We start from the raw sequence: 25,530 nt of genomic DNA, 5'->3' as shown, positions 1-25,530 counted from the left end.
TTATATAAAATTTATCAATATTTTTCTCTGAATTACTCATGGGTAAATTTTCAGGCGAAGAGAATAAAGGACTGCTCGATTCACGAGGAATTACATATATCGTGATAAACTCTTCCTCATTTCCCCGTTACTCCGATTTCATTAACTTCGATTTCCCTTTCTTGCGAATCGAGAATGTTTTCAAAAGTACGACTCTCTCCGCTCTCGTTGTTTAGCAGCAGCGAGGGAGTGCCGAGTTTAGGCCGTGTCTAAAGTAGAAAGAGAGTTGAAGTTAAATTTTTTTTTTTTTTTTTTCTTTGCGAAATTGAGAGCAGAAGAGGAAACCTTTAATTCATTATATCAAACTGTTGGAGGTATACAAATGTGAAAATAAGTGAAAATAATTGAGCTGCGGTATGGATAACGTAAGAATTATTATTACGTACGGGAGACGCGCGTCAAAATACATATTTATATATGACTAGCATAATTAGAACAATAGTAATAATTTATTGTTATTATTATTATTACTATTACTAAAAGTACCATTTGATTTGCACCGTTTTGAATTTTAGCCGATTTTGAACAACAAAGTAGACAAAAAAAAAAATAGCGAAAAAGGGAACTACATCGAAAAAAAAAAGTTCTAAGGTAGCAGCATGTATGTAGATGTAAAAGTGTATAAAGGAGAACCACTTAAAGATTAATAATTTAATAATACCACGTGTAAGTATAACGTATCTAAACGGTAAGTTACAAATAACATTCAATTTCGTGTTAAATATGTGTAGGTATTGATATGGATATAAAGATATGTACACACGCCTGATATACCTACGAATGTATTCATACATACATATTTGTCGAAGTGCGCGGATGTATTATTATACAATGCGATGCAGTATGTGTAATTTTATTTAATAATATTTGCTTGGCAAATGGCGCGCAAAGTCACAGCGTTATTCTCGATCGGTAGAAGAAAGAGATTGAATAAATACATCATCGGTGTACGTATGTCGTACGATTCGTGACACCAAGTGGTTTGAAAATCAAGACCAAAATGATATGGACTTCTAAAGAATATTTTTGGTCTTACATTCAACACCGCATTTCTAACAATATACACACACTTACGCATATATGTATATGTATGTATATACACATATACCATAAAGGCAGTTGGTAGAAAATTATTTTCGTGCGGTATACGATTGGTTATATCGCGACGTTGCAGATTTGTGTTAATCTTTTTTTTTTTTTTGTTCTTCAAGATCGGCGAAATTTGGGCAACTTCGAATTACAACGACTTTGAGGGACACAAGGTCATTAGGCTATTTGTCTTTTTTCGTATAAATCGGGTACATCGCGTTGCGATGAATAATTCGAAACATTTCTTAATTGTTTTTCCGTCTTCTTTTTTTTCCGAATTTCACAAATATACTTAAAAAATATTATAAATATTCTCTCGCCAATTTGTATTCATATACACACACACATATACGTACATACATATATCGCTGTAATTAAAGACGCCTAGAAGCCTGTCTAGGCTCTCAATTTTGATCGATCAGTGGAGAGACATTTGCGGTGGAATCATACCGGAATATGCGTATATATACATACAGACAGATATATATACGTTACACCACCTTTTCTGAAAATCGTGGTCCAATTTTAGCTTTTCTTTTTTTCAGATTTTGTGTGTATGGAAATTTTAATATTACAGTTATCTAGTTGATACAAGTCTTATCGTTCATTAGTTAAATTTACGTAATACGGGCCCAAGAAAAGGGCACAGGCACTGTTACTTTTTCTTCATCAAATTTAACATACACATGCGTAGCAAGTATACGTGTTTACAGACGGAAGAAATAAAAAATGAAAAAACAAGAAAAAAAAAAAAACGGCGAAGTATTCAATTTGATAAAATTTATTCTTTACGTGTCTGTATATAATACTAATAATAACGATAGTAATAATAATAATAATAATATATCATTACTATGATTAATTATTGATGAAATTGGTCGGAAAAAGGTGCGCGGCGGCGAGATTTGCGCCATCTGTACTATAATAATTATCTACCTTAGATATGGCAATATTTTCAGTGCGCATTTCGTGACTTGAAATTCGCTGCGTTCAAGAGATCGTTCAAAACCCATCAAGCAGTGAAGAAATATCGATGTATAGAATATCAAACATTCGACTGGGAATAAAAAGCACAGAAAACTATCCTCACTTTTTACTTTCATTTTTTCGATGGATTCGTTATTATTGTTGATGTTGTCTTTACTGTTGTTATCATTATTATTATTATTAATCTTACACGGCTATTTGTCTTTTAATTTTAATTTTTTTTTTTTTTTCTTCGTTGCGGGAAAGGGTTCCGAACGGCGCTCGAAAATCACGGAAATGATATTGTACATCGCACTTGGCAGTTATATCAGTTCTATGAACAGGCACCATAATTATTATTCACTATTCTATTATTTCTTTTCTTTTCTTTTCTCTTTGCAACTATAAACATTAATTATTGTTAATTCTATACATACTTTCGTCGGTCTGTATAAATCCAGCCTGACATTTGATAGTTATATATAATATATATTGTATTTAAATATGTATTTACAAAGTTCACAGATAATTGGTAGATTTATTTTGCCCCCAAAACGTAGATGATAATACATCTCTCACCACGAAGAAGTTCAGCCATTTATGAAACGCTTCTACAATTTTTTCTAGCAATTCGGAATTTTGGTTGACGCGAAAGAAATATTAATGAAAAAAAAAAAAATAAAACAAATAGAATCACATGCTCCGAAAACAAGATTTTTCGAAAAATAGTTTCAAAATCGTCATCAAAAGATGATCTTGAGAATAGCCGTTCTCCCCCTTGTCAAATCACATACAGTTGCAATTTTTTGTATTTTCTTTATATTTTTTTTTTATTTTTTTCTTTAATTAGGTTTTATTTTATTTGGATGTTTTTTATTCCAGGTGACAACCTTGATAAATGACTGACCACGGAGTTTTGTCACTTTCTCTCCAAGTGAATCATTTCCTGTTTTCTTTTCGTTCCTTCCATATTTTTATTTTTATTTTTCCTCTTTTCCGTGCATCTTTTCACAATGTAATATTCATATCGTATAAATTTTCATTTATTTACACATCTTACAGAATCAGCGATTTAAATATATACGTGTTATAGAAAAATCGAACTTTATATATAATACGTATTATATATCTATGTATATAAATATATATGTATACAGATATATGTCTAGGAGCATTTGATATTTACATTAAATCGTTCAACCGATACCTTTGTTATAAATCATTACGGTCAATTCTCGAAGTCTCTTAAATTCCCTCCTCTTTCTCCTAGATGTACACTTTATTTATAACTAATTTATACTCTCTTTCTTCGAATGTCGTTTTAGCACGTTAAAGAAAATATCCCGATATAATAACGTATCTTAGAGCCATTAAGCTGCCACGACTTACGTCGTAAGTAAACCATAGAAACACGTTTATATTTATATCCTCAATCTCTTTTTACAGCTACACAAACCTATCCTCACACCACAGAAGATTGACAATAGCTAAAACGACCGCAAACTTTCTTATATGTATATTGCATATACCGATATATATATATATATATATATACATATGTGTTATACCGATATATATATATATATATATATATCTCTCTTTTCTTTCAACAAAAAGTAATTTATACAAACGAAGAAAGAAGACGAAGAAGAAGGAGAAGAAGATTAGAAACAGGTAGATAAAGATTCGAGTATCGAGAGATAAATGACAACAAACTGGATATGTGGTAGATCCCCTATCGAACGAACCCGGCAAGCAAGTATATAAAAATACTCGTCATCTACCGGCGATCGGTCGGCGCCGAAATAGAGACAATTCGGCGTCTTTTCCACCGGGTATAAACTCCTCGCGGCTCGTCTTACTAGCGCGAAGGCGTCGCGTATTTATGTACAGATCCTGTCAGGAAGAGCCCTCCGCTTTCCGGGGATCCTACGAGGCCCCGTGAACCTGGAACCGGCGAATCCTCGCCTGAACGGACTCGCACTGTACCTCGCTGTACCTGGTGTACCTTCCAGCCCTGACGGGTTCCCTGATGACGACAAGCTCTCCGCCCCTCTCCCGCATCGCCTCGAGACTCGCCCTGCCTCTGATGCTCGCCGACGGCGTCGCCCTGACAGTTTTACTCCCGGTGGTACCGGGCTCCGAGGAAAACCGGCTGAGAGCCTTGCTGACGACGCCGCTGCACTCGCGGGGCCAGATCCTCGGGTGTTTCTGCTCCCAGCGATCGGTGTCGGCGCCTACGAAGGGGAAGCTCGCCCTGCTCTGGGTCTTGCCGTAGAGAATAAAGTCGAGGGAGTCGTCCGAGTAAATGCTGCTCCTGTCGCTCGAGCTGTCCGTCGACATTTCCGACACCGTGTCGCTCCCGCTGTCGCAGCACTGTTGCTCCTCCCCGAGGATGAATACCGGGGTGCATTTGAATATCTCGCCGGCCGGCATCGTGTGGGTCGCTGTAGCACGTCGGTTGGTTTGCCCGACCGACGTTGGCTCGATTATCACGATCTCGGTGCTCGATGAGAACCGTTGCGCCAGACTGTCCATGTTCTTCTTGAAGGTGTCCCGCCGGTCGGGGCTCAAACCGATTCGCACCGGCATCGAGAGGCCCGCGTTTCCGCTTCCCGTCACCGTCGACGAGCCGCTCTTCTTCTTGCTGTAGACGTTCTCGCATGTGTAAGACGACACCGCCCGCTGCACAACCGTCGATGACGACTTCGTCGAAGCTTCTGTCTGCGGTTCGGATTTCTGCGGCGCCGTTTCAGCCGCGTCCTTCGGGGTTTTTCGATCCTTCGCTGCGTCCTCCGTCGGCTCCGAGGAACTCGGTGCGAACTCTGGTTTATCGCTCGACGTACTTGGGCTCGTGGGTTCCGAGGAGCAGGGGGAGGAGGAGGAGGAGGAGGAGGAGGAGGAGGAGGAGGAGGAGGAGGATGATGATGATGATGATGAGGTCGTTGTCAAGGCCAGAGGAGTTTCGGGGCCGTCATGCGCCGAGAACCACGGATGCTGGAGGCATTCCGTGACCGTTAGGCGTTCACTGAAATACAAACAATAGGAAGAGGGTTAGAATACGGATGGTTACCGAAAACAACTACCTACGCTCTTCTACAATTATACTTATATACTCATTTGCTTCTCATGCACACGTAGATCCTTACAAGTTAACTGCCTGACCCGACTTCCGCTTATTACACGCAATAACAACTGTACAACAAGACTCAGAACTCGGTGGCACGTTCTTCCAAAATTCTATCACTTTTATCACCGGATTCAAAAGGACAGAATTATACAAATTTCACACGATTTCGAATACATACACATGTTTTATTTTCAAGTTTAGACACTTCGTCGTCGTGAAAAATATAAACTAAAGCCACATGCCGCCGTTGACCCTGCTGCAGTATCTTAGCTGCTTCAATTATTTTTCATTTCCCTAACAAATGTTAATAAACAATATCGAAGAGGCGTCTGTCACGCATTTCCTGTTGTTGCGTATACGCGCAATATTATGCGTACGAAATATAAGCATCCGATTATATAGGACGGCCAAGAATTGCGCAACACGTGCTTGCGCATGACCGTGTTCCGTGGACTCCGACGCATTTTCGATAGCGTATAAAAAAACGCATTTGAATAATACGTACTGCGTTATACATATACCGGCCATTGAGAGATAAGGATCCCCGGACTTTTAAAGGGACTAAGAGATTGTCATTTCCTTTCAGCTGTCGATAACGATTTCAAAATCTCTGTGCGCATATTAAGTACAAACATGTACATGTCATGCTTACTGTACATCCACGAAATCGACACTTCGATATACGTCGAGTTTTTCCCCGTGTATTGTAGACGTTTTTTTTTTTTTTTTTTTTTATTGTGGAAAGTAGGGAAGTGTGAGAAAGAATCGATAAACTTGCCAAACGTATGACAAAATCTTTCAAAAAATGGTCGAGTCTTATTAATTTTCTCGAAAATCTCTTCGACAAATATTAAAAGAAACCGGTAATGCGAGTTTGTCGCTCCATGAATCCGACAATAATATTACATCTATGTCAACAGACAGGAAGTACGCGATGACGTAGGTACAACGGGTAACCGTAAATACTTGAAAATTCTTCAAGAGAGTTGAGAAGATATTGCGACATTGAATGCGACTAAGAACGCTTCTTATCATCTCTCTCCAATGTTCAATAACATGCATCATACGCGTTCACCGATAAGTGAGTACGCGATAAAGAGGAAAAAGAAAATAAAAAATATACATATATTTATATATAAATACAAGATTCGACAATCAATTAAACTGCCCGATGTTCCTCTACGACGTACGTGTATTATCAAAGTGATGACGATATATGTGTTTAAGATCGAATCGCCAAGGATTACACATCGATAATTACGCTAGCATATGAACGGCGACGTAATGCCAGATATACCTCACTGTCAGTGAGTCAGATGTTGGCGAATTACCGTTGTATTGGACGACGATTTTCAAGAATATATATATATGTTAATTCGATGGTATTGAATAAACATCGTCGACATCGTCGTCGTCGTTCTATCCCGCATAAAAGACGTTTACATTTTCATTTATTCATCACGCGAGCGTTTACACGTTTCAGGGTTAATAGATGAACTCGACTATCCGCAAAAATTTATACACGTCTTCAAAATACGTGCAATGCAGAGGCATTCTGACGGACTACATAGTTGATTAACCCGTTCGCTTTAGTGTGCGATAATGATTATCGTTTTTTACGATTTTTTCAAGACATACATACTGCATGTAAAAATAATTGTTAAGTATACGAAATACGTGTCAAATATTCTAACAAATCGATTGCCGTTATTTTGTAAAATCGTTTTCACATTGCGAGAAAAATTGAAATCTTGAAAGAACAACCCCAAAGCATTTCTCTGCTACTCAAATCAAGGCATTTCGAGTGAATATTTTCGTTTCAAAGTGAAGTGGTGAATTCGATGGGCGGACGTCTCGTCGCTACTCACCTCGGATCTTTAACCATGAGCTTGCGCATGAGGTCGCGTGCTTCCTCCGAAACATCCTCGAAGAGGTCGTCAGGAAAGTCGAGCCTGCATCGGCTTATGTTGCAGAATGTTTCCTGCTTCGAGTCGCCGCCGAAGGGCGAGCATCCCGTCAAAAGTACGTATAGCAGGACACCGACGGACCACATGTCCGTTGCCAGGCTTATCGGTTCGTAGTTGAGGACTTCCGGAGCTGTCGGGATCAATCGAATTCGAAAATTAGCACTCGAGTCTCGAGCTTGCGTTATCCTTGTATGGCAAGTCGCCGCAAAAACGGTGTCGTAGGTACTCACCGACATAATCGGGCGTCCCGAGGATCTCTCGGATGTCCGCTCCTCGGCTGATGTATCTCGAAATACCAAAGTCGCAAAGTTTAACATCGCATTCGGGAAACTCTCCGGTTAGGACCAAATTTTGTGGCTGAAAGTAGAAAATTGATCGTTATTCTATGAGCGTTGTGAATATTTTTCAACAAAAATTTCATTACAGAATCATTGTTATTCTTATTGTGCAAAAAATTTTCCATCACATCCGTGAAATTAAGACTGATCGGTAAGGAAATTATATACGCTTTTTGAGCTGTAAAATGACGGAGTTGTATTTCGTGTTCTTTAACCGGGCCTTTGATCCGTTTGAGAGAAAAAAAAAATAAGAAAATGAGAACATACCGAAACGCTCCTCGATGTTTCAAATCCCGTGACTGCGTTAAAGTGAAACAAATATGTCTTTCTGAAGGCTTGTAACACACGAAATGGAGCAAAAACGTTTTACGTCGAACTTTGAAAGAAATCTTTTTGGGAGGGAAAATAAATGGGAAGAAAAAATAATTATATATGAATGAAAAATATATAAAAAAAAAAAAGCTTCCCATTAAGGGTGCCTCTTCCTTTCTCCCGGAAGCCCACCGTTACGTATTGTAATGCTTTTATAACCGCAAACGGACGAGTGACCGAAGGGGAAAAGAATATAAATAAATTTTTTGTATACAGATAGTAGTGTTGGGAAAGAATGCATGAAAAAAAAAGAAACTCAATAATAAAACCTTGGTAACAGAAAATTTTCTTTCCAAGAGTCACGATTTTGTAATCATTGGCTCGTTCGTCAGCATTTTTATTGTTCGTGAATAAATCAAAACAAATTTGAAAAATCCATTATGAAATTTTCACTAATGTGAGCGAATGAATGTGTGTTACGTAATGAATGAATGAATGGAAAAAAAAAAATAATAATTAAATATTTTAATTAGTGTTGATCGCTGATTAGTTAGAGGTAAATATTATAAATAAAAAGGGTCAGAACGCGATGGAAACGCATGATTTTATTTCCTATAAATTAAACGCGAGTTGAAAACTGAAAAACTAGAACAAACTGAACCGTCTGGATACATTTCTCTATCAGCTTTGCTCAATTTCGCATGGTGCTCGCGTTCCCGTAAAATCGGTGAGGTAATACCCACGCAGCTGCAGCAGCGATGGAAAGTCGATGTGTAAACTGTACATGCATATATTTCCTCTCGAACCAGCAATGCGTGAAAATTAGAACTCGATATGTTCAATACGCGTACGTGATCAGAAATGATACGTGTTTTAACAAAAATTGCACCCCCCCCCCCCCCCCCCCCCCCTCAATATTTAACCGAAACTTCCACAAGTTTCGCTCGTCAGATATTCGTTGATAATAATTCTATCGGGGAATTTTCCATTGCTTGAAATTTTTTTGTTTTTTTATTACGTTCCGCGGCGACTTTTTCAATCAAATTACACCGCAGTGATACAGCTTTCGAAAGCTTCGCTTTTGTCTTGATGCTTTTCAACGCGATTGTACGTTTCTAAAATCTTAATTGAATGTTAAAACGAGTACAGTTGTTCTTCCGCAAATCGCGTGTAAATATACAATGCCAGCGGGATGCGCGAAGGCCAGAGAGAGAGAGAGAGAGAGAGAGAGAGAGAGAGAGAGAGAGAGAGAGAGAGAGAGAGAGAGAGAGAGAGAGAGAGAGAGAGAGAGAGAGAGAGAGAGAGAGAGAGAGAGAGAGAGAGAGAGAGAAGAGAGCGAGCGATGGAAATGGTCGAAAGTGGTTAGTTAGGTTGAAGGAGGTTCGAATCAGTTGAGGATTCAGTTTGTGGGTTGCATTTCGCTGTATATCGAGTTACGAGCAAGACGTGACCGGGGTTCTGCATGAGGCGAGACGCCGAGGAGGAGTTTCAGGACCGGACGCGCTAATGGCTAGATTCGAGGCATTGCACACCCACCCACGCCGAGGCGTCGGTGAGGCGAACACACAAAAGCCGAAAGCTTCCCCCACTGCGTTACGGATAAAAACAAACCGTTACGCGAATTAAGCTTAAATCCGGGATTATTCTCCTCGACCACGTCTGTCCATCCACTCATACATTAACAATAATGTGCAAGTTTAAAAAATATCCCAGACTATGTAAAGTGTGTCGCGGGTATTTCGGATCAAGTACGTTACACCTGGCGCTGATAACAAAGTTCGTCCCAATTCTTGTACTTTATAGGTATATTCTGCCGTTATGAAATTCGTCACGGTTAATACACGTGATAGATGTAAGTAGTAAGGTGTGTGTGTGTGTGATTTCACTCACACTCTACTTTACAGAGCAGATGTTGTATGCACAATATCCGCTTTGCGGGGCCGGTGAGCCGGAAGTTGGTGGATAAGGACGGGAAAGAGATGAATAAAGAGAGAGTGAGAAAGGGGGAGAAAACTAGGATAAGGAATATAGGTATACGTATAACGAGACATTGTCAGCGGAGAGACACCCTAAAGTAAAATAATCGAGGAAACTTGCATTGCAAGGGGAGAAAAGAAGGATGCGGAGTGCGTTTGCGGACATACTCGAAGCGTGTCGGTTGCCACAAGTTGCGAGACACACTCCGATGAGCTGGCTCAACGTACTTTTCTTGCGGACAACGTGAGTTGTCGGATTGCGCGGGTATACAATTGAATGTAAAAAAAAAGCCATGATATCCGAGACCCGACGGCGAAGCTGAAAATTTAGGAATGGAAATGCACGCTTCTACACATATAATTAATTATTTACGCAGTCAAGGAGAACACGGTTATATGCGGTCAACGAACATCGCCGGGTCTGTAACAAGACGAGGAGTATCTGCATGCGAGGCACAAAGAGCACAGGAATCGGTCGATTTTTCTCAACAAATATTCAGCGGGTCGTCATTTTGTAAATCAAGCAGGAGATAGCGGTAATCGGACCGAGATGCGTGTGACGTGAATAAGCTGCGACGCGTGCAGCGGTGCACAATAAACAGGAAAAAACTGGCTGCAGCCAGGCGACGCACGTGCGTAGGACAAGGAGTAAAGAGGAGCAAAGAGGAGCGGAGAGGAGAGGAGAGGAGAGAAAAGAGATTCGAGAATGAAACAGAGCGACGGGAGGGGGTGGATGACCGGACCTCGGGCTCGCGTTCATTCAGGAGAGGTTCGTTGCCAGGGCAACGAGTGCATTCAGTGGCGAAGCTGCTGCATTCAAGTATGCATCCTATACATATACATTGTACGCATATGCGTGCATATACGGTATTTCAAAGATAGGTGCAGCGCACCTTCCGACCAACTCCCAGAATTTTTCAACCAGATTGTGTTCTATTTTCTCTTAAAGAGATTTCGACGACGACTATGGACTAGTTTGAACATTGAGAAGCAAGAACTCAGGTTCGGGACCACGTTGATGCGGATGACATTAGTTGAAGGAACACGTCACCTTTTTCTCTGGGAAAAGTTATGAATTTTCTAGTGACTTTGCGTGAGTCAGATTTTGTTCCAACGAGGCTACGTGAGCAGGGAAATTACTAATAGCTCCGATTTCTTGATTTGTTTTCAAATTTTTTCGCCTGGATAAGTTTTACGAAGATCCGTTCGTCTCTCGGTATATATAATTGCTACTTCCGGCGGAACTGATTCAAGACTTAATCGCTTATAATATGCACGCTGTAACGCATCAACGCCTCTGCAGTTATTCCATTCGGCGACTACTGGGATATACATATACATAATACATATATACACACACGCGTTAAAAGTTTGATTTAAATGATACCTGAAACGAATTGGATGTAAAATAAAAATATTAAAAAATAAAATATCCGTTTTAAGGAATAAATCGTGAGTTGAAATGCATGCTTTATTGCGAACAATTTACTTACGCGAGTCTATAAATTCGATCATTTACTCTCTCGTACGTCGTACGGACACTTTGCTCTAGTTAAGTGCGGTGGAGTTGTTCATACGAGGTTACGAGTTACACTTCGACGTGACTAATGGGATGATATCGATTAACGACCTCTGGGAATATAATTTCGCGCCGATTTAGCTTCCGGGAAAGTTTCTTCCACATATACTACGAATTGATATATAATCACACACCGCTAGTAGTGCCTAAAGGTGTCCGGATTTAAGCGAGAGACGGAAACTTTTCGTCATGTGTACAAGGTGTTCATACACACGGTATCGCATTGAATTAAAAACGAGCAGGATATGCATGAGTAAAAAACAAAAAACAAAAGTTTAGCTCGACTATTTTTTTTTTCGAGAAAGAGAAAACCAAATTTTATATGTCAAAGTTTGCGATTTGTTTGCAAATTAATTGTCTACTGCAGATATTTCGTTTGCTAGAATAAAATGAGCTGCGCGCGGTTCGCAAAATCGAGTTATCGAATTTCATTCCTGGCCGAGAACGATCGTCGCAACAGAATGTTGCGTAACGTCGCGTTTAATGGTGTACAAGAATAATTAGCTGCACCGTTGACTCGATCTCGAGTAGAAATAGAAGAGTAAACGTTATTTAACGTTGGTTTAGATTATGACTGGCTTGCGCTAATCCTCTCGAGTCTCGCGGGGAGTTCTATTTTCGTACGAACAGCATTCTTCGACCAAAAATATCCCCCCGTGACTGCGGTGCGGTTGACCAGATACATCGGGAGAATAAGAAGAGCCACATTGGCACTGGTCAGTGCGGAAACCGCTGGCCAAATCGAACGAGCGACGCGCGGCGTCCCGAAAGCGGATAAAACGCGACAAATTACAAGTCGAACAAAAAATAGGCGAAAGAAATTTGTGAATCGTGGAGTGTGAAACGAGAAAAAAAAATTGGTCGATCGTACGATGTATTCTCTCATTTGAAAGTAACTCGTCTACAAAAAAAAAAAAAACAAAAAAAAAAAATAAGTAAAAGATGAAAGCAAATAGTAAAACATTAAGGTAGAGAAAAATTTATATAAAATCCAACAAATCGGATGATCGAGTCACCCGTTAGACGTTGATGGGCAAGAGCCAAAAACCGCGTTGGATTTCGGCCAGGAAATTTGCCACTGCATTTTTCCATTCATAATAGTTTCGCGGAGAGAGAGAGAGAGAGAGAGAGAGAGACAGAGAGAGAGGGAGAGAAAGTGGAAAAAAATAAATTTCATAGGATCTATAATTAGGTCGGAGTATATCATCGTAGGTATTTATTATTATTGTTGTTGTTGTTATACATACTCGAAATAGCTCTCGGAAATCGGAATCGTATAATAACAGGTTAGGTTGGCTTGCACACGGCTATAAACAACCGCAAAGGCAAAGGCGAAGGCAAAGGCGAAGGCGAAAAGGCTATCCTCAGTGTGAAGTTACTTTTTTATACCGATGTTGACCTTTCCCGTGAACTGTAATCAACTCGTTCCCTTGTACTCCAAACAAGAAAGCAACACCGCGCAGGCTAAACGCGTCATGAGAGGCACCGAATATAACCAACCGGCTATTTTTCCTTTGTTCAAATTCTTCTTTCCCCAACGCGAATAATACGTGAAACGATGCGATGACCCGCGCGAACTTTACCCGTACATTTGTGGATTATATTATTCTTCTTGCTCCGAAGCTGTGTCTAGTACAGCGTGTGTATAATAAATGACGGTAATTGTTTGTACGGAAATGTTAAACACTCGATATTTCCGAGGGAAATTAATAACAGCAATTCATGCGGTCTTGAAATAAATAGAGGTACGCTTATCTATGCATGTATTCGATACAGTTTTTTTCTTCCAGGTATGAGTTTTTTCTTTTTTTTCCATTATCGTTACCGCAATCGTATTTCCGTCGTGTGTGTCTATATTGTAATAATAATAATATCAATAATAGTACCAATAGAGAACAGAATGGTAACTACTCTTATTAGTCTAATATTATTGTCGGTATTAATATTATTCTCGACTGTTGTTCGGAAAGACAACGATCCTGTATAATTCTTAAGAAGTTGATTTTCTATAGGGAGATGCCATACCGGCAATGAGTATAAAGGCAATAAAAGGAAGGTATCGTCAGTATAGTTTTGTTCGCAGATGAAAGAATAATTTCGAGAATCAAAATTGTGACCTGGTTTTTAATAGAAAAAAAAAATTTACAGTTGTACAACGTCTATACATAAGTATGTCTATACGCGTTTTATACACCGTGAGATAATTAATTAACGGAAAGAAAAAGGGAAGAGAAGAGAAGAGAAGAATCAAAGATCACGTTGCGTTTCCGCTTGGCTTGAAATCTGCGAATCATCATTCATTCGGATAACCGGCAGCAATTGCAGGATGAGGAGGAGTGAGCAAAGGTTTTAAGAAACGCGCGAAGAAACCATCAAGAATCCGCGGTGTAACAAAACAATGGAATAATACGTGCGGTTGAAACGAATCTGCCGTTACATTTACGCCGGTATAAGAAAGAGAAAAAGAAAGAAAGGGAAAAATGATCGGTGTCGAGAGAACAAGAAGGTACATGTAGCAAATGAACAAACAAATTCCTTAATGAATAAAAATCGGTAGAAACAAAGAAGGCCCGTTTATTTTACTTCAAGCATCTGTTGTGTACAAGTATTATAATTACAGCGTTCAGTTCAATTCTGATTCAAAGTTCCGTCTTTTGTGCTAGGCATACCGGCGAGGTTATCTCAATACCAAACTTTATAAAGTTTTACAACGTAGACAAGCAATTACGCATGTTTTACAATTCCGAATGATATTTGCTATTTTTCATTTCCCTACAGAGTGACGATCGTTCAAATCGCATCAAAGTTCCTCTTTTTTTTTTTTACATTTAGACGCTTTCTCGTCCGGACTGTACACCTGCTCCATCCTTGAAAAACTTTACGCTAAAAGCTCGGATACGATGATAATGAATTATAAACAGAATAATGAATTATAAACGTTCCGCTGCTGCTGCTGCTATTGCTGCTTAATACACACGCGTAAAGAAGCTTGTATCATGTTATACCGGTATATAATACATACGTACATGATGTATGTGTATATATATATATATATATGACAGCTGAATACGCCCGCGTTGATAGCAATTTGCGAAATGTGCCGGTAATTGGGTTACGTAACGTCGTCGGTGCGGATTACGATCTGAACGCGCGTGAGGCAAGGCAAAAGGCGAGGCAAGGTGAGGCTGAAACCACCGAGAGTTCTAGGAGGAGAGGAGACTCGCAAGGATCGTAGGATCGTGTAGGTACGAAGGTATAAGGTATAACACACTGTGAAACGAGGCGAGGCAAGTCAAGCGGACGTTATACACGTCGCGACTATCTATCAGGATGAATATTATTACGGCGGATCGAGGCGTAAGGCATACACCGATAACCGGCTTACCTTGATTCGCCGGTATCGATTACCCGGCTCCTCGTAATCGGTAAACACCGGCGCTTGTCCGACATCGTAATATTACAGGTCTTTCTATTTTTATCAATATCGTCTTATTCTTACTTTCTAGATTCCGCTTTTATTCCGTTTCGCTGAGATTAAAACTGAAGTTGTCTCCGATTGAAATTTACGTGCCAAACAACAAGGTGGAAAGAAATTGAATCGTGAAAACCATGAATTCGTTGTCATTAATTTCTGACCGATTAGAGAATAAAGAAATTACCGTAAAGCACTTCGTGATCCGATTAATTCGATGTTTAATATTAATACAAGTGAACAAAGTTTTTCGAGGGTTATAATTTAACGCCCGCGAGTGTCTCTTCTCGCTATCTTCACGACTCGGCGCTAATCCGTTCTAATCTGTATAACAGTTGGCAGTGCCTAGCCGCGTATTTACATAACAATCTGGGTCGTTGGTTCCGTAGTCGGTAGTGGCTCTAAGGCAGTGCCCCGGTACCTGTGAATACCTCGCAACGAGCCAGCGAGGTTCGCAATCATTGCCAGAAATGTCGCCCAACCCGCGAGTTCTGGTATTTCACGAAGCCGAAACGCGCCCGGCACCCGGTTTGCCAAAATTTACAACAAATCGCGCACGACGACGTATGAATTTTATAACTATCACCTCGCGTAATACGGAGATGGAAAATCATCAACGTTGTCGCATGCACGATGACGAAGATGCGCCGGAATGCAGGATTGACATTTTTCAGCTCACCTTGATGTCGAGGTGGGCGACGTTCAGGGAATGGAGGAAGGCAATGCCGTCTAAAATCTGCTTCATCAGTCTGGCTACTTGTCTCTCCTCTGGCACTTCGTCTTTGTCCAGGATCATCTGAAGCTCGCCACCCGGCGCGCTGAAAATTCGAAATGGAAACCGATGTCTTGAATAACTGACGAAAAATGACGGGAAACAAAGGATAGGTACTTTGTCAACTTTCCAAAGCTAAAAAAAGGGAAAGGGAAGAAGAAGAAGAAGAAGAAAAGTTGCATACTAAAAGTGAACAATTTCTATGGTTGAGAGCTTTGGCTATTGTGGTTTAAAATCGAGACTTCCAACGAGGATGAAGTTAGTAACGTTACCGGAACGATGCATGTTTAGGAAAAATCGTTAATTCTCCCACCTTTGCGACTTTCCAAAATTTATCAAACCATTATGAACAAAATATATACACTGATTCTAAACAGCCAACTCCTTAAAAGTCATCCTAAAATTGTCCGATAATAATGCCAAATCTTCTCGGGACGTAATCGTTAGGGTAACGTTTAGTAACCAACTTCAGCCTCGCGATTTCCAGAGTTCCTGATCGCAGGTTTGTACTTACAACTCGAGGACTAGGACCATTTCAGTCTTCGTCTCGAAGACTTGGTGGAGGGAAACGAGGCGGGAACATGTTGCTGCGGCGTCCAGCACCGCGACTTCGTGAAGTGCTTCGGCGCGAAGTTCCTGCGCCCTTCGTCTCTTCTTGAGGAATTTTGCCGCCCATTGTCTGCCGCTTGACTTCTCCCGGCATCTTTTTACCGCCGCGTATTTTCCACTGTATAACCGAAAACAAACAGAAAAGAAGAGATAAAATAAAATTAGCGTCATTCGTTGCATTCGTCTGTTTATTTGCGTGAAAATAAAAAATACACACAACCACGTTCGCGGCTCCTGTCGGTATAAAAATTCAGATATAAATAAAGGAAATTTCAATCGATCAGTCATCTGGATAATCAGTATGATTCTCGATTCCTCGTTATCATCGCACGACGATAAGACGTGTAAACATATTCTAGCATCGAGAAAAACAGAGCAAATAATTTCAGCAGAGCTTCTGAATCGTTCATCCATTTTCAAAGCCGCTCGATATTCCAGCTTATTCTACAACATCCGCGTCCTGAGATAAGGGATAATTAAATTGAACGAACATACCGATTAGATCGTTCTTTTGTTTGTTCAACGGTGTAGGGGAAAATCTATTAACCCAGAGGGCGATAGATACAGTACGTTGAATCCAGTGAAAGCATCTGGACTATAGATATACGTTAATAATAAGCTACAACGATACGCAACATGCGTATATATACGTCGATCTATTGCGCAAGCGAAACGTACGGTAAAGAGAAATTGGATTGATTTTTATTGGCTGATTGCTTTATCCCTCCCCACCCCGTTTGCATTATTATGACAATACCTGTAATAAAACGCAGAAATTTCAGGTTATATCTGATGTTAATTAGCAAAAAAAGTGACAGTAGAGTTCACAAAAATACGATATAAATCGCAAAACCAGAAAGAAGAAGATTCCAAAGTATTTAAGACAGAAACGGTACATACATAATCGGCCATCGCAGCTCGTAGGTTATTGTTTAGCATTTACAGCTAAGAGAATAGCCACCGGGCAGCATCCGCATACCGGAGCGTAATTTGAGGCAGATCGAAATGTGTGTGAGAGAGAAAGAGAGAGAGAGAGAGAGAGAGACTAGAGTTTGACAGGGCGATATTGGCGAGGATCGGAGAAGAATAAAAAAAATCGGCATCGAGTTTCATATTCGTTTCTTTATCCCGTTGTTTCCGCCGATGCAGTTCCAGAGGTACGGATAAGTACCTGCGATTTATAAATTATCCCCAGGAACGATGTTGAGCTGGTCAAGGCCCGCGCCATTTGACACCGATCATGCAACGTACCATCGGTACATGATAATGCCTCATCCTCTCCTTCCGAACGCGAGGGGTTTAAGGTTTAAGGTCATCCTCCCGACACGATCTAACGGTACCTCCTTCAATCCCGCAACGAGATTTAGCTTAACCAGCTAGCCTAGGATCGCGATCGAATCTCTCTTCTCTCCGCTCGACCAAAGGTTATACGTATCGGAGTGGAGCGGTTCCGTTTGCTCATTGTACTCCCAACAAGACCCAAGGGCACGGCGGACACTGTATAGGTACGTATATCGGCGTATCCTTGTATCATCGCGAATTAGTTTATTTTCTTATGAATTTAGTCGCGGATCAAAGAGTGAAAAAGAGAAAAGGAATCGTTACACGACGTCTCGGTAATTCGTTACAACATTCAATTACAGCTGCCGAGGGGAATTTCTGATCGCTTAATGTCGCCTCGGACCAACGAGAAGAACAAGAAAGAAGAATCGACCGACGATCGTGTTCCTTGTCGCCGACGATGAGAGGCGCCGACAACCGGGTTGGCGAACGCCCGATTCAAGACCGGACTTACCGAGAGGAAAATCGAGTGAGTGAAGAGAGGAGAGGAGAGGAGAGAAGGAGGCCGAAGGCGTGGGCCGGGGTCTATTCGACGCGGTGAAGTAGTTATCTACGTTCTAATTACGGGTTGTTAAAGAGATATAACCAGGGTTCGGTTTGACAGCTCTCTATGCATTATCGACGACCTCATTCCTCGTCGCACGCGTTGAGTATAATGGTACTGCGTAACGCGTCACGTGGACCAAGGTATACAACGGAACATCGTCAACGCGGCGAAATGGTCTTGAATTTCATTTATCGAACGTCAATTGTTACAATCGATAATTCCGTGTTACCAACATCTTGAGAACGGTACGTACCTAGGTCTGTTGAGCTTTTCTCGCAAGCACAGTAGGTACTCGAGAGAATACAACGATTGAGGTGATGAGAGGTCGCGCGAAAAGGTACATAGTTGAAGGAACAAATTCGAGGAATTTGTGAGTTTGTGGAAGAAATGGAGGATGAATAGCAAAAGTTGACGGTGGTTCGAACGTACTCGACGAGGGGAATCGACTACCGTCAGAAATTCTCGACGTCCGAGGTCAAACTCCCACGTTTTCATATCCGTGCAGAGACTAGAAGATTGCGAACCGCAAATGCAATCGACTTGTCTTTGACCCCCTCGTCGTCGCAGCACCAGCAGCGGCAAGTCGAGAGCCGCGCTGCACCGCCGCACATGCAAAGTCCTCCAGAGCATGAGAAAGAGAGGATTGGGTCGCTTTGTACGCCTGCATGGAGCACCGCGGCACAGCTGAACTTTCATCGTTTGTAAACTCGGTCGAAAGGTAGCGCCGTATTTCTCCTCCATCTCCATCTCCATCTCCATCTCGTTCCACTCCGATGGTTGGCTAATCGATCGATAAACTGAGCGCTAAAGGGTCGCTTAGGGAGTTTAATCGCCTGTTTACCCTCTCACTGCAATCATTTCCAAAGAGTCAACAAGAAACGCGGTTAACCGGCTACTTGGGCATGTTTGTAATTCAACAACCGCGTTTCAGCGGATGCTTGGACTGACTTGTACCGCGGCAAAGGTCAATATCGGTTGGGTATCAACAGGATCACAGCTCACCGTTAAAACCGGTGAGTAAAGAGAGAGAGAGAGAAAGAGAGAAAGATCGTAATGTCAGCTAGTCACGTCTGCGGAGTGTTTCACAGAGATGTGGAAAGACGATCAATTCCTTCAAATATTTTCTCAATCTCCACATTTCTCTGCTTCGTTGTTGTCCACATTGGTTAGATAAAAAGATCAGGAAATGTCTACCAAGTCCGTGACAATCGCTTCATCTTTCAGGATTCGAGACCAATCGTAATCCGATTTCTTCTACCGCTTCAAAAGCCTGTAGATACGTAGGTATAACCAACTTGGAAGCTTCATTCCGACCATAACCGAGGAACCGAATTTTTTTCCATAAGGTCGGCCAGACTCTGATTACGAGTCGTTTAATAATGTCCGTAAACTTTAGACGATCAATGAGGCTGTACGTAGGTATGACAGGAATTCCGTCGAGATACTACAAGATAATCATCGACGTGGGCACACTCATCGTCGACGATTGTCAAGCCTCTAGGCGCTGTGTGACGATCGAACATTCGCCGAATCATCGTCGTCTGTACAACTGCTGCTATTTTTGGTTTCGATTGGTCAAGTTTTCGGCCGCCCACCCAACTTGAGGTAAAACACTTGTTTTTACGGGAGGAAATTTTTCAAATTCAATCATCATCGTGGGCTAAACGTGGATGAGTACGAGGTGCACAAGAATGGAGAACGAATATCGTCGTGACTGGTACACAGTTTGATCGATAATAACACGATATGATCGTTCCGCATTCGTGCGTATGTGAAAAATTGTTGACCACTCGAATGGATGAATACACCTGAGCGCAAAAAAGGCGGATTCTGCACACCGACGAGTGGAAGACAAGGTGCTTGGAAGTGATATACTTTCGCGGTCTAAGGACGTTTGGAGGTTAGCAAAGATCCCTTACATCGTTGGGTAACATTGAAGGATAATTAGACACGAAGATCCTGACGGATCCTCGGCATGGATCGAACAATTTCCGAAGCTCGACGTTCTCGGCGATGAGTGGCGAATGAGAATGGTAATAACTGATAAACGATATGTTAATTACCGATCGCCTGGAGGGCAGGCGGTGAGAAAAGTAGAAGCCAAGGGAAGAACGAAGCCATGAATCCGTGTATAAACCGCGCGGTCAGGATCTCCGGCAATTAGTTTATTTATGTTTAGTTACTCTGTTATTTCTCCCGGCGTTATACCGGCAAAAAGTTCCCCTCTCATACCGGCTTCGCAATATCTCCTTGATTTTGCCGATCCATTGCAGAGCGAGGGTATCGAAGCTCGTCGGCGATGCTCGCCAATGACCGTGAAAAAAGTTGAAAAACGTTGCAAAAAAGCAAAAAAAAAAAAATAAACAAAAATGTAACGTCGATGCAGGCAAAGAGCCTCGAGGTTTTCAGCGATACGATTCGACCACCGGAAATCGGCGGCGATCGGTAGAGAAATCATCGCCATATATATATATATATATATATATATATATATATATATATATATTTCTGGGAAGATCCGAAGTAGAAAAAAAAGAGGATTAAAATCCTCCCCCGCTACTATCAGACGGGGGATCGTTTTTTTTTTTTTTTTTTTTTTCTACCATGAGCATTTTCTCCAACTTAGCTCGCTCAGCTGCTTGCGGTCAGAGCTATGGTGTACAATAACGCAGAAACAATTTTACGCACCACGAGACTTCTGCCGGTGCTCTCCGCCTGCAGAAACGATCGTAACCGTTGCGTTGTTGCGTTTTGATGAGGTAACGCGCGATTGTTACGTTCCTTTGTTCATGGGCATAGGAATAAGAGAGCGAATCGTAGCTAAGGCCGCTGCTGGCCGAGGAGGCCACCTCTCTCCTCTCTCCTCTCTTCTTACGAGCGCGGGAATCCACTTTTATGGCTATTTTGCCCGGAATTTCTTCCAGCTATTTACGGTGGCCTTACGCGCAGCGCTGCATTCGTGCACGTTGTATCATCGCGTTTCGTTATCATGCACCTTTATCCATTTCCCAGGATTCTTCTCTCAACTCAATTTAAAATCGTTAGAATCCGTGAGAAAAATTTCGGAAAATATTCAACGAGACTTTGATTAGACTCGCACCTCTTTATCTCGCCACCGTCATTTCCCAAAGTTTGTAAAATCATGTTCGCCAATTTTTCACCGCATTTTTTTCCTCCGACGCTTTGAGAAAGAAAAAAAAGAAATACGTCGCTAAAAAAATGTTCGATTTCCTACTGCTTCGCGGTTTGAGTTTACGAATTCTCTCGTCTCGATATCTCTAAAAAGTCAAAACAACACTTAGGTTCTAACAGCGGCTTAAAAGTCGATCTTCCGTCGGTTCTCGCGCGACTCGTCGAGCGTTCGTCGTCGTTGCGACGATAGATGCCGTAGAAAGCAGCCGCAGTGCAGGTATCCGTATAAATCTATACCGCGCACTTTCTCCGCGAGATTCGAGGCGGGAGGGAAATACCGTCGCGTATAATAGCCACGGGTTAGGTGTGCAAACCTGTAACGTACGTATCTTGGAACACCTCCACCTCCGCCTCCGCCTCTGCCTCCTCCAAGGCCTCCGTCAGCTGGCGTAGATCATCGTGCCTCGCTTACGACGCGACGCATCAATAAGCTCGCTACGCGCGGTATTTATACGGGCATAGAAGTCAGACCGGATGGATGGGCGCAGTTCGAGGGCGGAAGCACGTGCAGGTGTAGCGACGAGCCGTTTCGTTTCGTATACGACTATCGCTGTAGGATCTTCCGCGACCTTTGCCTCCTCCTCGTCACCCTCGCTCTTCCTTTCAGCATCGTGCGCGGCTTCTTACACGAGATGCGGTTGGAAAATATGCGCGGATCAATGCTCTCGCGGGAAAATTTTCACGCGACGCTTTAATTAAGACGGACGCGTCTTTGCAGTCTCGTATTTTCATCAACGGGATAAAAGAAACAAACAATCGTTGACGCTTGTCTTTTATTATTTTCTATCTATTTTTCCATTTATTCTCAATCTTGATCTTTGTACTATTCAGGCATAGGTGTGTAGTGTATATAATACTGTGTAGAGTTTATATCCCGGTGAAATGTTTACTACACCTGTTTCTTCAATCGAGAGAAATTTATAACTACGGTTTGGAAAACTTTCAAAACCATGCACGAACGAATTTCATCTCTCACGTGTATATATCTTCTTATGTAAAAGTAGTGGAAGAGAAAAATTCATCCAAGATGCTTAGATGAACGAATCAAAGGCCGTGAGTTGCAGAATATTGATTGAAATTAACGATACCTGCAGGCGATCAAATTCCCACTGATTAATTTGATTCTTATGAAACGTATGATAATATTACAAAAATACAATCCTCAAGTAAGTCTAGGACAAAAATTTTACCAACGCAAAAGTTGCGTTAAAAAAAAAAAAAAAAAACAGAAAAAAAAACACATCGAACTGCGAAACTAAGCATATATCCGCAAAAAGAAGAGAACGAGAGATAAAGAAGAACCTCGAGTTGTCGCCGGAGTTTCTTAATGACCGTTACGCGCGGGATTCGCGGGGTTCATTCAATGTCGGGATATAATTTCACTGTTATAACGCACGTCGACAAACTCTAGGCAATTTGTAGTCGTCGAGGTCCTCGTTACGTAGGATAATCTCCACCGATCTCGCCGTTCTGATTATCCGTCGAGGGATCCTTGGCTCCGCGTTTTAGCCTGCCTGCCGAGTTTTTCGCCGCCCTGACTTGTTGAGTTCAATTCGAGGGTCGTTGACTCGTACACCTCTGCCCGCCTTCTACCTCCACCTAGCAATTATGCACGCCGTTTCGGTAGGCCACTTTTGCTACGTCTGCCACTCTCAAAGGTATTCCTACAACAACGAGCCTATCGTTCAATTTGCCGAATCGCTGCCGCAATTTCTGTTTTCTAAATCGAATAACATCATTTCGTATGACTTCCTGAGATCGAAAGATTGCCACGTTTTTTACCACACCGTGTTACCTCTATATTATACATAATAATTATACGATCGTGGCATTATTCGCGGTATTTTACTATTTTTCCTTCGGTTCAATTCAAGTTTTCTAGACAGAGTATTGCATGACGTGGTAAATTTCAAAGAAAACAACAATTAGTAATTACTTAACGAATAAATTCTGTTGCTACATCGTCCGTGGTGGTGGATGGTGGTTGATATCCGAACAGCTGATTCAAACGTATTTTACACCGGATGTGCGGCGTGGCGAGTCATAAATTTTGCTGATGTTTGCGTTGCATGCATGTGGATCGGATGTTTCCGCGAATCTCTCTATCTTCCCAATTCATTAATCAAATCCGAATAAACAGAATGCCGAGAAAAAAAAGAATGCGACTGGTACTGCAATTTGGTTTTATAATTTATACGATGTATACAACATAACATTATTACACGTATGCACGTACCGCGAAACCTTGAAACAGGGTGAATAACCTGAATAACCTTTGGAATTCTTTCTCTAAAAATATTGTTCTTTCGCTGTTTTTTTCCCTGTTGTTGTTTTATTTTCCTTCCTCTCATTGCTGCCGGGGTGATAAGAATTTATCGTTATAATACGTGAGCACGGAATATGCGAATAATATGACGTTTTGAAAACTCTGCAAGTCGAAGCAGCGAAAACGAACGGAATATTGCGGAGGAACTGTTCGTACGTAACATGCGCTACGTACGAGGATTAACGTAACAATTCGCACTTTGCTAATACACAATTGACTTGAGATTGATTGAGATATTGTTAAAGGTAAATTCGATTACCGTTGAAATAAAAAAAAAAAAAAACGAAATCACGCACCGCGAAAAATTACCGAAATTACGGAGTCAGCGTTAAAAATGTGTAAACAAAAATACTCAATTTCGTTTCCCCTTTATACATATGTACGTATAAACATACCGACGTATATACCGTATGGTATTATATACTTAATTAAACGCAGAGACGCATCAACGCGAGATAATTTCATTCTCGCGCTTATTAACGATGTAATCATTTAAATTTAGCCCACGTACACGTTATTTCATGCCGTGTCGTGTGTGCGTGTGTGTAGCAGCACGGTACGTTAATTCGTCTTCGTCGTTCGTTGTTCGCACTATAATAAAGTGATGAAATTATATTTACGATATTTCGTTTGTCGCGTACCTACGCTCGTTCATTTTCGATCAATTTATCTTTTCTTCTTTTTACACTTGCTTGCGTGCGTGTATGTTTATTGAACATTTTCAACGTCTCTCTATGACAAATCGTCACGTTCATTCGGACAAAAAGTATCATTCCTTTGTCTCCGGTATACGGTTTTCGATTCCCCTCGTTTATATCGCTGGAATTGTGATATTATTTATACGTTCTAATGGATTTCTAGCCGCAGTACGCAACTGACAGGAAATATCTCAAGAACCGGAAAACAAAGACAGACAAATAAGGTTAAGAAACGGAAAAATGTTGATAAAATACATCAAGCTTTCCCAAACCGCATACAGATTTTTACATAGACTGTAAAAGCAGTAGGAAGCAAGACGGAACAAAGTAAAAATAAAATCGATCAAGTGGCTACATTATTGAGAATATAAGAAAATTAAAATTATACGATACAAAAAACGTGTATTCCGCAATTGGATCAATTTTAAACGATTCAAACTTCTCTGATATAAATATCCCGTCTATTAGCATTCTGCAACCGGATCTGGATCGCTGCCGCGATGTGTAAGATATAAATTTACTCCGTGCACTTAGTCGCGTGCGTTATATGCATGCGTGTGGAAGGAGAAGTACAGGCATGCACACGCATATACATATATATATATATATATACATATATATATTTATATATTTATATTTTACATATAATACCGCCGAGTTATTCGGTCTCTGTATTCTGTATTTTATTTGCGAAAGCTATTCGAACCGCTGCAGCAGAGCCGTCAGTTCGTTTCTCTGTTTACATTTCTGCAAGAAAATATCACCGGCACGGCGTGGCGACGACGAGGCAACGATCGGCGCATTTAGCAGAGGTCGAAAGCTGTCGCTGCAGTCCGGAGTGCAGACCACTCTCGTCGATCTAATAAAACCGCGAATCGCGGAAAATGAATAACGAAACCATAAGATTATTCGACGGAAATAAAGAAGAATTATTTTATTTTTCTTCAATCAAAATTTGATGCCTTTTTTCGCACGTACACGAAGTAACGATACCCACGTTTCGAGACTGGAATACATTTTTCAAATTGTTCGCATTTGGCGTAAGTGCGGAATACAAAATACGAGTAAAGAATTTATGGAAGTAGAATATAGGTGGAAGCGGAGAAATAGAAGTAGTATCGACTCGACAGAGCTCGCGTGAAAGTTCCGCGACTTGGTATAACAGACGGATAGACAC

General features: G+C 41.2%; 1 protein-coding gene across 1 annotated transcript in view; it reads right to left on the bottom strand.

Moving 5' to 3' along the window:
* Positions 1 to 1,156: 1,156 nt before the first annotated feature.
* The window catches only part of LOC107220230 (serine/threonine-protein kinase 17A), a 61,784-nt gene continuing 37,410 nt past the window's right edge, over positions 1,157 to 25,530 (bottom strand). The window contains exons 2-6 of the mRNA XM_046730701.1: positions 16,155 to 16,367; positions 15,548 to 15,686; positions 7,422 to 7,548; positions 7,093 to 7,321; positions 1,157 to 5,122 (exon numbers count right to left, since the gene is read on the bottom strand). Of these exons, the coding sequence (XP_046586657.1) occupies positions 4,024 to 5,122; positions 7,093 to 7,321; positions 7,422 to 7,548; positions 15,548 to 15,686; positions 16,155 to 16,367 (1,807 nt within the window). The 3' untranslated portion in view covers positions 1,157 to 4,023. The remainder of the gene's footprint in view (positions 5,123 to 7,092; positions 7,322 to 7,421; positions 7,549 to 15,547; positions 15,687 to 16,154; positions 16,368 to 25,530) is intronic.

The sequence above is a fragment of the Neodiprion lecontei genome, chromosome 2 (assembly GCF_021901455.1).
Source record: "Neodiprion lecontei isolate iyNeoLeco1 chromosome 2, iyNeoLeco1.1, whole genome shotgun sequence".
Taxonomy (NCBI): Eukaryota; Metazoa; Arthropoda; class Insecta; order Hymenoptera; family Diprionidae; genus Neodiprion; species Neodiprion lecontei.
This window is presented reverse-complemented; position numbering and strand designations above follow the sequence as displayed.